A 13,240-nucleotide genomic window follows, 5' to 3' on the forward strand; every position below is an offset into this window, starting at 1 on the left:
GGCGGTGAGAAGCCAGAACTGACCACACTCAGTTCGATAGCTGATATAAGTGGGGGACATTCAGGACGTTGTGAGGGCTTGGGGGAGGCATCTGGACCGCCTCCCTAGGACTCCAGGAGGCTTCTCCACAGGCACACCTCCTCTGTGGGGACAGTGGGACCCTGGGCCTGCTCTGCCCTCCCCTTTTCTTCGGCAGTGGCTGGAGCCTCCTTGGCTGGCCTTTCTGTCCCATGGACCATCCGCCCTGGGGTTTTCTTCCAGGCTGGCAGCCCCCGTTCCCTCACACATTCTCCTGGTGATGCACACTTGGGTTGTTCCCAGGTTGGGGCCATTGTGAATAACACGGCTCTGAGCATGCTGGATTTTGCGGACCTCTGTCAGAATGTCTCTGGTATGTGCATCCAGGCGTGGCACTGCTGGGCCCTAACACGGGCCTCCGTTGTGCTTTAATAGATGCCAAGTAGCTTTCCAGAGTGGTTTTTGCTCAAAAAGACACGTCAGATGAATAAACTGATGAAGTAGTGAAGGGATATCCTCTTTGAAGCCCAAGGGTCTAGAGCATAGTTGACATTCAAAATGGTAGCCACACATCACAGCCGGCTTCCAGCGCAGGGACACGGCCTGGGTCCTTCCGGGGCAGGGGTTAGCCTCGTTCATTTCAGGGCACTGCTGCCCAGGCCGGGTATACAACAGGTGCTCTGTGGATGCATGTGGACCCGGCCTTGTAGAAGCTGGCCTGAGAACCGGGATCTGCAACCTTGGGCCCCAGCCTTTGGAGAGCAGAGTCCTGAGCCTTTATCCTGGGACTCGCTGAGGACAGGGGAAGGACCCCCCCACATAGAGGCTGGTCCATCTTTGCTGCTTCTCTGGCCCAGGAGGAGGCAGTTTCCAGCTTCTGCCTCCACTGATTTATTTAGACAACGGAGGTGCACCCTGGGAAATGGATCCGATTTCAGATTTGACAAAAATAAAAACAAATTTGGCTGGCTCGGCCAAACCCAGCACTCCTGCCCCCAGCCACCCTCCCAGAAGCCCTCCGGATTACAAAAACTAAGACTGTCATCTGGGCCTACCGGATGGAGGGTGGTGGTCACCATGGTAACCGTGCTGGCCTCTGGCTCCGGCTCCCAGAGAGGAGGCTGCCCTGAGGGGCCTGCTGGGGGCGTCAGGCACTGCCCCTCCATCCGGTTCCTCTTCTCTCTGGGAAGTGGCAGGTTTGAGGAGGCCCCCGGGCCTGGTGGCTTCCCAGTTACACTGTCCCTCCAGCTTTCAAGACAGCAGTTGGGACTTGCGGTGGAGTTACAACTCTGGTCCAGCTTGATTTCTTACTGACGGGAGGCTTTTGAGACCGCCAGCCTCCCCTTGCCAGCTCCTCGTCCACCCCCTGCCCCCCTCCCATAGTTTCTCTTACTAGGATGGTCCTTCCCAGCCATGTAAGGGCGGAATATCATCCTTCCCGACTCGATGACCCAGGCCCAGACTGGAGGAGCCGATGTAGGCAAGAAGGAAAAAGCACATAATTCCGCTAAGCACCTGCGAGTCAAGGGTCTCTCACATTGCACGCTCTGTACCTGGGAGCAGAGGAACACGTGGCTGAGAACATGGTGGGGGGGGCGGGTAGGAGTCAGCGGGGATGCGGGGGGCAGATTCAAATCCTGCCGTAACAGCTGCAGGACCCTCGATGGCTGTGGCTGGGGCCCTTGGAGCCAGCGCTCCGTGCTTCTGTTTCCTTATCTCTAAAATGGGCATGACAGCAGTACCTGCCAGTTTCCGGGACTTGGTCCCAAGTCCACAGTGACACAGGCTGTGTTCTGCAGCATCTGGGCTCCCTGCCTCAGGTGCTTGCTGTAGGGTTTAAATGAGATAGTACATGCTGCTGGACTGGAAAGCCCCATGGTACACAAATGCTCAAGAGCACTTGAGAAATGTTGGCCATTTTTACTGTCGCCGCCGCTGTTAACCCGGGGCCTGGCACACAGCAGACGCTCAGTATGTGCTCATCAATTCACTGCTGGGCTGTTGGGGTCTGGTTCTGAGGACCCTGGGAGGTACCGTCAGCAGAGCAGGGGGGACGGGATGGGGGCCAGGCCACAGAGTGGGCGGTGGCCAGAGGTGGGGGTGGGGGTGGCCTCAACAGCTCCCAAGGTCCTTTTGTTTTCTTCTCCCAGAGCTAGGTGGGTGTTTGGGAAGGTTTCGTCTGCCAGGAAACTTGGCTGGGTCCCCCATCCCTGTTCCTCAAAGGTGCCCCTGGCTGCCGGGATCGAATCAGGTGGCTGTGCTGAGCAGGTGCTATGCATGCAGAACCTGGCCGTTTGGGGAAACTCGGGGTTTTGACGTTTGTTTGAATTTCAGCCATGGCTCAGGGACCCCGGTGGGTGGGGGGTCTTCTGTCTAAGGGTCCCTTCTGCTCTTGGCTTGCTGGGTTGCTAGGATGGCTCTCTGTCCCTCTGTTTCCTGCCTGCACAATGGCGGCTTGGGTTCATTGCTTTTTGAGGGCCTCGGTGGAGTTGTTCTGTGACAGAGGTTACCCTGATAGGAGTGAGGGTGTGGGCGATGAAGCCGGCAAGGTGACAGGGTCCCCACTGCACAATCTCAGGTGCCAGGCAGGTGGCTTTGAGTTGGCTGTGAGGGGCCATGGGAGCCATTGAAGACTCCTTTGTGGAGCCAGCACTCAAGTCCTGGCCTGCCCTATTACCTAGAAATCCTCACCACCCTCTTGGGGCCTCTGTCCTGCCTGGAATTGTCCCTGAACCCCAGAGTCATGTGCCCTCAGAGCTCCTCACTGCTTGTGACTAATGGTGGAAACATTAGGCATCGGGCCAGGTAGCCTGGAGACCTTGACTCCCTCTGACAGTCTCCTTCCCCACGCTGCGTGGTCTGGTTCAGCTTCAAGGAGGGCTGGTGCCTTTGATCCCTGAGCCAGCGGGGAGCATGTCAGCAACCATGAGCAGCAGTGCCAGCTCTGGCCTGACTTCTGAGCCTCACGGGCTCTTGGAAAGGACCCAGACTCTGCCATCTGGGATTTCCCCGAGTGCCTTGGGGGCAGGGCTGAGACTGTCCACCTCTGAATGTCTGAAGCTGAGCAATGTAGAGGTGAAAGCCACTCCATCTGCCTCACCGAGGCGCTCAGTACAGTGGGTAACAACAGAAGCACCCCCACGCGGGGGCTCTGGGTGCTACTGAGTCAGGGTGCTTGGGCTGCTTACTGGCTATGTGACCTTGGACAAGTCACTCCAGCTCTCCAGGACTGTTTCCCCATCTGCCCCCCACCCCCCTTCCCCTCACCGTGAGCTGTGTTGAGAGCCAGGGCCATGTCCCTCGGGACTTGACACACACAGTAGTCATGGTTACTGCCAAGTTCATAACTGTGGTACAAGCTAGACCAGGTGGACAGGGAGCATTTCCGGAGAGGAGGCTGAGCCACCACCTTGTGAATGGGGAAAGGTGCTTCAAGGGAAGTTTTAAGAAGAAGGGACAGACGAACTGGGCTGTGAAGGATGAGCAGGAGTTTGGCCTGGTGGAGACAGTAGGAGGTGCGTGCAAAGGGTATGCCTGGGGACAGCAAGAAGTTCAGTGGATGCCAGGGCTAATAGGAGATAAAGCCAGAATTCACAGAGTCCACTGTGTAGGCAGCCTTGGGTGTGAGGCTAAGGAGGATGACAGAGCTGTGAAGGGTTTTGAATAGGGGAAAGGCATCATCGGAGCCGTGTTTCAGGCAGATGAACCTGGCAGTGGCAAAATGGCTTGGAGGCAAAGCACAGCTCGCTCTGGTTTTGTATCTCAGCTCTTCTTCCAGCTGGTGACCTTGGGCAAATCACGTTCTCCTCTGGGTCTCAGCTTCCTCGTCTGTCAATGGAACTTTCAAATAGCACTCGGAGAATTAAATGAGGTAAGGCTCAAAGTGCTTAGATGGCACACAGAGCTTGCCGATGACCGTATGGGGCAGACTGGAGGGGCAGAGCCCGGCACTGGAGGCTAACAGGGAGGCTGTGTAAGGGCCCAGGTGAGAGACAGTGGGCGTGGTCTGAGGCCTCAGGGGAGGGAGGAGGAAGTCACGGGCAGAGATAGGCCATGAGTCCCAGAGGAGAACAGTGCCCTTGGCGTCCGGCAGGCCTGGTGTGAACCTCAGTTCTGGTACCTCCCAGCGGCGTGACCTGGGCGAGACCCCTCGTTTCTCCGAGCCTCATTTTCCTCATCTGGAAAATGGGCCTGCTGACCTCTATCGCTCAGGGCTCTGGTGAGGAAGCGGTGGGGGTTCCAGGCTCCCGGGAGATACCTGTTAAGTGCACTTTAAACTTGAAGCTGGCAGGGAGGGCAGAGGGAACAGAGGAGGCAGCTGGAAGGAAAGAAAGCATGGCAGGAAAGGGGGAAAAAACAAGGAGGGGGTGAGGGATGTTCACTGGTAATTAGAACGCTTGAACTTCAAAAAAGTTAATTAATGATGAAGCTGGTGCCCGAGCAGTGCTCAGGCTAGAAGGGGGCCCGAGCAGTGACTGCAATTAATTACAGGCTGTGGCGGGAGAGTGGCAGCGGGCTGGGGGAGGGGCGGGAGGAGGAGGAGGAAGGAGCGAGGCTGGGCGAGGAGGGTCTGAAGGAGAGGTGGGAAGGCAAGCAGCATCCCAAGGTGAGCGGGGATGAGAGGGAGGCCGTTGCCAGGGAAACCAGGTCAGTCTCCCATCAGGCAAGAGGTGTTCACCCCCCGCTGGGTGAGGCCTGGCCAGTGTGGCTACATCCCAGCTTAGAGCAAGGGGCCAGGGTTTTGTTTGAAGACACTCAAGAATCACTGGATGTCAGAGCGGGCAAGGCCCATAGAGATTTACTTATTCGTGCAACGGAGCTCCTACTGGATGCCTGTCGCTGTTAGAGGTATGAATGCAAAGCCCCTGTCCCTCGGGATGGAGGTTCCCGCTGTGAATGAAGACAGCAAGCACGCCCACAAGACAACTTCGGAGGCCCTGCCCGAAGCTGCTGGCTGCAGATCTCCTGCCTCAGCAGGCCTGTGAAGGCTGAGCTCCACCCTCCTTGATGCAGAGGCTGGGGAGGGCCTAGGCTCAGATATTGCAGAATCTGGTGATGAGTTCTAACCCCGCCCATGGAAGAGGAGAGAAGGACGGGGTGTCCAGCCCATCTCAGCCACACTGGACAGGCCCTTTGGTTCCTCCAGTTCCAGGCCTGGGGCAGGCATGGAGGAGGCCTAGGTCAGGGGAGGGGAGAGGCGGTCAGAGAAGGGAGTCCATGACAGTCAGAGGAAGGTGGTTAGAGGTGGAGAGGCAGGGATAACCCAGAGATGGCCTGCCAGCTGGGTCCTTGGGGACTTCTCCTTTCCTGGTCCCGAGGGGGACTCTCAGGCTGGGGCAAGGAGGTCGGGGAGGGGTCCTCTCAAGCAGTAGGGTTGGTAGGGTTTGGGTTCTTTGATGGGTTTGACACTGGCAGCCAAGTCAGTTGTGAGATGGACAGGCTGGTCTTCGGTCTCCAAGGTCTTTCAAAACTTGGTCATTGGTCCACTCAGAGGAGGCATCTGGAGGGGAACGGGGTGTACGCCCGTGCTCGTGGTCGATGGGGGGGTATTTATATTACAGGGTGCATTCAGCCTTCCCATGGCTACCGTCTTCCCGACTGTTTGTTCCTTGACTCGGTGTGTACATGGTTTGAATGTGTCAGCATGCTGGTGATCCTGCTGAACTGTGTGACACTTGGCATGTACCAGCCCTGCGACGACATGGACTGCCTGTCCGATCGCTGCAAGATCCTGCAGGTGAGGCCAGCCAGCCCTGCCTGNGCTGGCTGTCTTCTTCATGACTCCCAAATGGTCTTACCGGTGCCCCTTCTTGATCCTCTCTCCCCTCCGTCCCTTCCTCTACATTTTGGAGCCTCTGCCCTAGTCTAGGCTCCCATCTTCCCCCATCTAAGTGCCTCCCCAAGCCTTCTCCTGCTCTCCCCAACCCCAGACTGACCATACTGCCCCGTGCCAGTAGGGCACAAGTGACCCTGACACTCCTCTGCGCACAGCCTGCCCTTAGCTCCCTGGTGCTCTTGCAATAAAGGCCAGGTTTCATAACTGTCTCTCAGTGCCCATCAGGAGCCGGCCTCCGGTATCTGTCCTGTTTTCATCTCCGAGGCCCCAGGTGGGGGGGCCTCGTCTTTGGTCCCTGCCATGACCCCATGCAGAACTTGTCTATCTGAAGTGCAGGATGTTAGGGTCGTACCCTTTTGACAGATGGGTATAAACATCTGTAATCATTTGTAATCCTCATCTCATGTCCTCTCCCTGGGAAAGCCAGATTCCTCCTGGGAGGAATTCCTCCCATGTTTCCACAGGGCTCAGCAGTTCCAGAGCAGCCCAGGGTCTCAGAATGCCTTGGGGGCACTTGTTAAGAATCCAGACCTGGCCCATCCCAAATCTGTAGAGTCAGTCTCTGGGGTGGATCTTGGGTCTGGGTGGTTGACAAGCTCCTCATGCAGCCTCGGGCCCCTGGGTGGAGTTAGAACTGATGAACCTCAGTGGGTACTAGGCTGGCTTCCTAGCCAGGGCTGGGTTCACCAAAGACTCCTTTCTACGTCGGCGACCCCTAGCCTCCGCCCCAGCACACAGCAAGTGGGCTCATTTATTGAACTGAATTGACGACAGCCCTCACTGATCCTGGAAAGAGGAATTCTACCCAGACCCTGTCCTCAGGAAATACATACTCACTCACCTGAGCCCATGCTTAGGGACACATTCGGGGCCTCCTTTCTGAACAGAGGAAGCAGCGCTGAAAGCTTCCTGGAGGGGTGTCCAGTCGGTTTTGAGAAAGTTCCTTCCACGTGGCCTTTGGAGTCAAATAGATCTGAATGTCAGTGCTGGTTCTGCCACTTAACCTTCCACGTGACATGGGGCAAGTCGCTTCACCGCCCTGAGTCTGTTTCCTCATTATCCATCGGGTTGCTGTGAGAATTAGAAAAGAGAATGAAAGTCGGACGTCTAGCCCAGGGCTTGACAGTTATTATTAGGGGAGCCCTTTGCCCCGCCCTCCTCTGGGTTTCTTTTCAGTATGCCTGACTTGAGGGAAAAAGAGTGGTTCTGTGACCTTGGGCAAGTTTATTCCGCTCTCTGGGCCTTTGTCTCCTCATTGTGAAATGACTCCACTGGGCCAGAATCTCTGAGGTTCTCTTCCTGCCCGAGAGGAGATGTGTCCAGGTCTCTTCCAGGCCACTCGTGTCCGTGCCTGTGTCCCTACCTCATACTGTGTCCCCAACCCTCATACTGTCCCTTGCTTCTTGCCTTCCTCCTGCCCTTGCAGGTCTTTGATGACTTCATCTTCGTCTTCTTTGCCATGGAGATGGTGCTGAAGATGGTGGCCCTGGGCATTTTTGGCAAGAAGTGCTACCTTGGGGACACATGGAACCGACTGGATTTCTTCATTGTCATGGCAGGGTAGGTTGTGTGCATCAGACAGGTCTTAGCCTCTGGTGCACACCAGGCAGAACTGAAATGCTCTGTGGGGCTTCTTGGTGAGAATAATGACGCTGCATTGCGTAGGGCCCTCCTGGACCCCTGGGGTGGGAGGGATGATGGCCCTTCGCTGAACGGCCTGGACAGACAGACGCTCCTTCCTCCCCTCTCTGGTAAGTCATGTGTCCTCCTGGGCTGTCAGCTCATACTGGGTCTGTTTTAACACTAACTGTATGAACCCGAGAAAGCGACTTAACCTCTCTAAGCCTCAGTTTCCTCATCTGTAAAATGGAGGTAACAATTATAGCTACATCAAAATGAGCACCCGCTCAACGTTAGCTAGAATTTTTATTACCCTAGATCACTCAGTAAGTTGGAGATAGAGCACAGACCCGGGAAATATGTGACTCCAAACCGCGGTTGCTTCTGACACAAGCCACGGTCATGGAGAAGCCAGGTTGCAACTTAGCCCATTTGGAGCATCTTGGAGCCTGCTTTGTGCCTTGTTCCTTCTTTCTTGGGTCAAATGGGGCTGGTGGCTATTTGTGCACTCACCCAGCAGCCACAGGTTGAATGAGCTCCTACTAAGTGTCAGCACTGTCCTAGGAATGGGGTATGAAGGACAGCAAATGCAGAATAGGCCTGGTCCTTCCCAGCCACTGACTGGGGAGAGGCACCCAACAGCTATGGTGGTGAACGTGTCACACCCGCGGGGGATAAGGGCTCTGGGAAGAGCACTGTGTTTTCTGAGAGCATCTCTGAGCCAGGCTGGGGGCTTGGGGACTTCAGGACTTCCCTGAGCAGCCGACACACAAGAGCTAAAGGGTGAGCAGGTGTTAACCATGCCCAGTAATGGGTCGTAGAGCCCAAGTGAGAAGGAGGAGAGACAGAGGAGGAGAGGAAAAGGCTGGAGGCCCGTGCGCGTGTGTCAGCGTACGCGACAGTGCATGTATTCATCTATGTGTGTGTGTGTGTGCGTGTGTGTGTGTGTCGGTGTGCGTGCATGCGCCTGTGTGAGATGCCATTGAGATGGGGCCGGGGAGCGGCGGGGCACATGGCCGAGATGGAAAGTCAGTGCCACCAAGAAATGCTGAACTCCACAGGGATGCTCTGAAATGAAATGATTTGTCCACTAATGTTTTAAAAAATGTTATATGTCGTCTCAGCACCCTTCCCTGAGAACAGAATTCAATGTCACAGCCGTTCTGTCACTTGTTTAGACCTCGCTGGAAGTTATATGGGCTTCATAATGGTTTCTTGTGAGCCATGCCATCCTTCTGTCAAGAACTTCATTCTCCTCACTTTGGTCTGGCTGGAGGACACGCTTAAGAAGGTGTTTTTGAAAGACAAGGTGTTTGGATAGCATCATTTTTTCAGTCTTGCCTGTCCAAACATATGTCCCTTTGATCTTTCTGTGTGTGTCCTTCCTATGTGAAGGACGGTTTTTGTCTGCTCTGGAGTCCTAATTTGTCTCCCCAGAGCCCTGCATATGGTCCCATTCAAATCCACAAACTCGTATTGCAGGGAGTCTCGTTCAAGTCTATTTCTTTTTCCTGGCTCTTCCCTGCCAGAAACTGATAGGGTTTTCTCCTTACCTTCAGAATTCAGAGAGTTCACTAGGGCAAGTCTAGGTGTAGAACTGCTCCCTGTGGGGCCTTCTAGAACTGACATTTTCCTTTCAGTCAGAAAACATTTCTTTTATGGGCACTTGGGTGGCTCAGTCAGCTGAGTGTCTGACTTCAGCTGAGGTCATGATGTCATGGTTCGTGAGTTAGAGCCCCACATTGGGCTCTGTGCTGACAGCTCAGAGCCTGGAGCCTGCTTTGGATTCTGTGTCTCCCGCTCTCTCTGACCCTCCCCTACTTTCACTCTGTCTCTCTCTCTCTCAAAGTAAATAAACGTTAAAAAAATAAAAAAAAAAAGAAAAAATTCCTTTTATTGCTGCTTCTTTGGTTATTGCCCATTCTTCTCTGCAGCCTCCTGGAATTCCCAGTAAGTGGATATTTCCCCACTCTATCTGTTCTCTGCATTCTCCCTCCTTTCTCTCGAAAATTCCCTCTGTACTGGAAGAGAATTCCTTGACTTGTCTTCTGAATCACTAACGGTGGTCCTTTCCTCCAGTTACTGCCCCTTCTGGAATCGTTCCTCTCCTCTTTGTCTTGTTCATTCCCAAGACCGCTTCTCCTTCCCAGGTTTCTTATTTTTCACAGCAGCTTGGATCTGCTCTTGTTTTATGGATGCCATAGTCTCTCCGCTCTTACGGATATTAATTAGACTTCTTAACAGTCCTTTCCTGCTCATGAAATCAAAGTGTAATTTCCAAAGAGTTAAACAAAAAAAATGACCCGCACACAAATCTTAAAAGGCACGTGATTTATTCACCTCGTTAATGAGGAGCCAGCAGGGTGGTAATCAGCAGAATTAGGAAAATGGGCACTGGAGAGAGAATGTGGGGGGATAAGAGAATTAGGTCGGAAGCAAAGCTGGTTAGTGGCCTACAGGGTCATAAAGCCATAACTTTAGGGGTTATTCTTTCTAATGCACAGAAATCACTTATGAGAATCTGCAGGTTAACATGTAATTTCACAGCAGCAAGACCTTTAGTTAATAGCAAATAGTGAATCAAAGCCATATTTCCCTGGATCGTGAAACAATCCTTAGATGGGTATGTTAAATAATGTTCCAAAATGACATTGTGAGAAATAGTGCCCTCCCTCTGCCTTATTTCCAAGTTTTAGGACAATTTTTTTCTATTAAAATTTTTTTTCAATCTTTATTTACTTTTGAGAGAAAGAGACAGAGAGACAGAGCATGAGCAGGGGAGGGGCAGAGGGCGGGAGGCACAGAATCCGAAGCAGGCCCTAGGCTCTGAGTTGTCAGCACAGAGCCCAACGCGGGGCTTGAACTCATGAACCACGAGATCATGACCTGAGCTGCCATCGGATGCTTAAGGGACTGAGCCACCCAGGCCCCAAGGACAATTTTTCTTGACTCATGTTTCGAGGAAGTCGTTTGCTTTGCCGGTTCCACTCACGGCCTCCTCTGAGCATCCCCACCTTGCCCTTTTGACTTAAAGAGTCTCTTTCGCCTCATGCGGCCCCCCCCTCCCCGCTGTCTGCTCATATTTATAAATGAAGACAATGGAGATCTAAGCTGAGCACAGTGAGGAGTGCCAAGGTCTGTTTGGTATCTTCTCATGGCCCTTGGGTGGGGTTCACAGGCCAGCACCCTCCTGGGGGTGAGGGACAGCTGTGTGCATGTGCACACAGTGCCCCATGCCTGGTTTAATGCTCTGTTCTCATCGTTTTGAAATTTTCAGCAAGTTTCGAATGAGGGCCCTGCATTTACGTTTAGTACTGGGACCCACACATTATGTGGCTGGTCCTGGCTCGGGGGCAGGTTCATTGGGAGACTTCTTTGCTGCAGTCCTGAACACATTCAGGTGACTCAGACCTGTCTGATTCTCAAGGTCCTCCCTGTCCTTTGTGCCTAGGGACAGTGTAGATGCCGAGGGCAGGAGAGAAGCCACGACCTGAGGCTCCAGAGCCCAGCCCCCCAGCCCCAGCCCAGCTTGGTGCTATAAATGTTCTGTTTCCCAAGTAACAGGCCTGACATCCCAAAGACGTTTTCTTCCTTCCTGCTCCTCCCCTTCCCCAAATTACTGTCTCCTTTTTCAAGCTGTGGAGGAGACAGGAGCTCCACGCTGGAAGGTTCCTTGGAGGTCAGAGCCTTCATCTCCATATCCAGTCCGCCTCTGCTTGCCTGCTGCCACCGTGGGGAACTCACATGGCAGCCAGTCCCAGACGGGGACAGCCTGACATGCTAGAAAATTCTTTCACTGAGCCGAATTTGTCTTCTTGTAGCTCCCATCCGATGAGAACATTCGTTCACTTACTCCTTTATGAAAATTAGCATTTATTGAGCACCTACTATATGCCAGGCCTTGTGCTGGGCAGCGGGGGCCACGAGATGAACAAGACAGATGCCATTGTGATCTCATGGTTTAGGAAACATACAAAACCGAGAATACATTTCTAAATGAATCCTAGATTGGGATCCATGTAGTTGCAAACGAGCATAGAGGACCATGAGGTCGTGGAGCAGGGACCTGATTTGCACAGGGGGTCAGCGTCAGAGGGTCAGCGTATGCCTCCCCGAAGAAGAGAGGCCTGGGCAGTGAGTAAGAGCTGAACAGACGGAGGATGGGGGAAGGGAATCTTGGGTCGAGCGAACAGCATGCAGAGGGCCTCAGGGGCTGTTGGGGAAGGGGCGTGAGGGGGGACGTTGGAGCCTAGGGGTCCTGGGGGGGTGCCGAAAGATGAGGGCAGGGAGGGGAGCAAGGGCCCCATCATGCAGGGGTCCCAGAGCCTGCGGGCAGGAGCATCTCTGTCATGACAGACTTACGACAGTCCTTCAGAATTTGGAAGGTGGCTCCTTTCCTCCATGTGAAATGTCCCCAACACCTCCCACCATTTGTCAAAGGAGAGGTGAGGCAGCTTCATCTGCCGGCATTGTTCAGGCTGTCGTAGTGCTTGGTGGGGGTGGGGAGACAGGTCCCCAACCTCCCAGTGATGACTCATGGGGCTGAGAGAACGGGCTGCCCTTATCCCAGTGCCCTGTGATGACCTGCTGAGCGGCTGTGCTCCCTGCTGCCCCCTGGTTGTGTTCAGTTTCCAAGCCAGGTCTCTCTCCCCTGGAATGAAAAACAGGTGGTCTTTTTTTTTTTTAAGTTTATTTATTTATTTGTTGAGAGAGAATGTGTGCAAGAGTGGGGGAGGGGTAGAGAGACAGAGAGAGAGAATCCCAAGCAGGCTCTGCACCATCAGCACAGAGCCCGACGTGGGGCTCAATCCTACACCCGCGAGATCATGACCTGAGCTGAAATCAAGAGTCGGACGCTCAACTGACTCACCCACCCAGGCGCCCCACAGTTGATCTTTTTTTTAACCTGAGTACCAAACTTTGCATTTATTGCTATTCATTTTATCTTACCATGATCTCTTGGAGTCTTGATTTAGTCACTCATGGTATTTACTTCCTGTGCTTAATCAGCCCTGGACAGTGGGCCCTGTGGCATCTCACGAGAGACTCCCTTTCAGTGAGTTCAAACCTCCAGTAATCATTGGATAATAGTTTAAGCCACCTCACTGTCTTATTTAAACTATACTTTTCTGCTTCTGTCCATTAGGAGGTCATGAAATATTCAATGGCATTTTGTTGAACTTGAAATAGTCTTTATCTATATGTCTCCCTTGGTGCATTATGCTGGTAATTTTACCTCCTCCCCTAACCAAAAACGTGAATGGCCATGGCCCCGCTGTGGGGAAGGGCCTGAGCACTTCTGTTAAAAACTTCCCCAAGAGTTCCAATGATGATTCTCTTAAGTGAAGCAGGACTGGGCCGCAGCGACCTCTCCACGAAGAGGCTGAGCCAGAGCCTTGCCAAGGTCACGGCTGGTGTGGTCCTGCCTTGGATGAGTGCAGGGAACAGGAGCTGCCTTGAGCCTGAAAGCCCTTGAAAGCTTCTAACTGTAACGGCATCCCAGAGAGAGCCTCGGTGTGGAAAATGGAGCACCTAAGGGATGCGCACCAGCACACAGGAATGGGCGACTTCCCTGCTCCTCCAACATGTGCACAGCCTTACACGCCATCTCAGTGCTCCTCAAAATTCAAGGGGCAACAGGATCTCTGGAAGTACATGTTAATATGCATGCGGGGTGCCTGGGTGGCTCAGCCGGTTAAGTGTCCAACTTCGGCTCAGGTCATGATCTCACGGTTCATGAGTTTGGGCCCCGTGTTGGGCTTTGTG

General features: G+C 53.7%; 1 protein-coding gene across 1 annotated transcript in view; it reads left to right on the top strand.

Moving 5' to 3' along the window:
- Positions 1–5,662: 5,662 nt before the first annotated feature.
- CACNA1I (calcium voltage-gated channel subunit alpha1 I) overlaps positions 5,663–13,240 on the top strand; it is an 81,977-nt gene continuing 74,399 nt past the window's right edge. Inside the window, exons 1-2 of the mRNA XM_077757882.1 lie at positions 5,663–5,755; positions 7,281–7,414. Of these exons, the coding sequence (XP_077614008.1) occupies positions 5,663–5,755; positions 7,281–7,414 (227 nt within the window). The remainder of the gene's footprint in view (positions 5,756–7,280; positions 7,415–13,240) is intronic.

Source organism: Crocuta crocuta, unplaced genomic scaffold, assembly GCF_008692635.1.
Source record: "Crocuta crocuta isolate KB4526 unplaced genomic scaffold, BGI_CrCroc_1.0 scaffold143, whole genome shotgun sequence".
NCBI classification, from domain to species: Eukaryota; Metazoa; Chordata; class Mammalia; order Carnivora; family Hyaenidae; genus Crocuta; species Crocuta crocuta.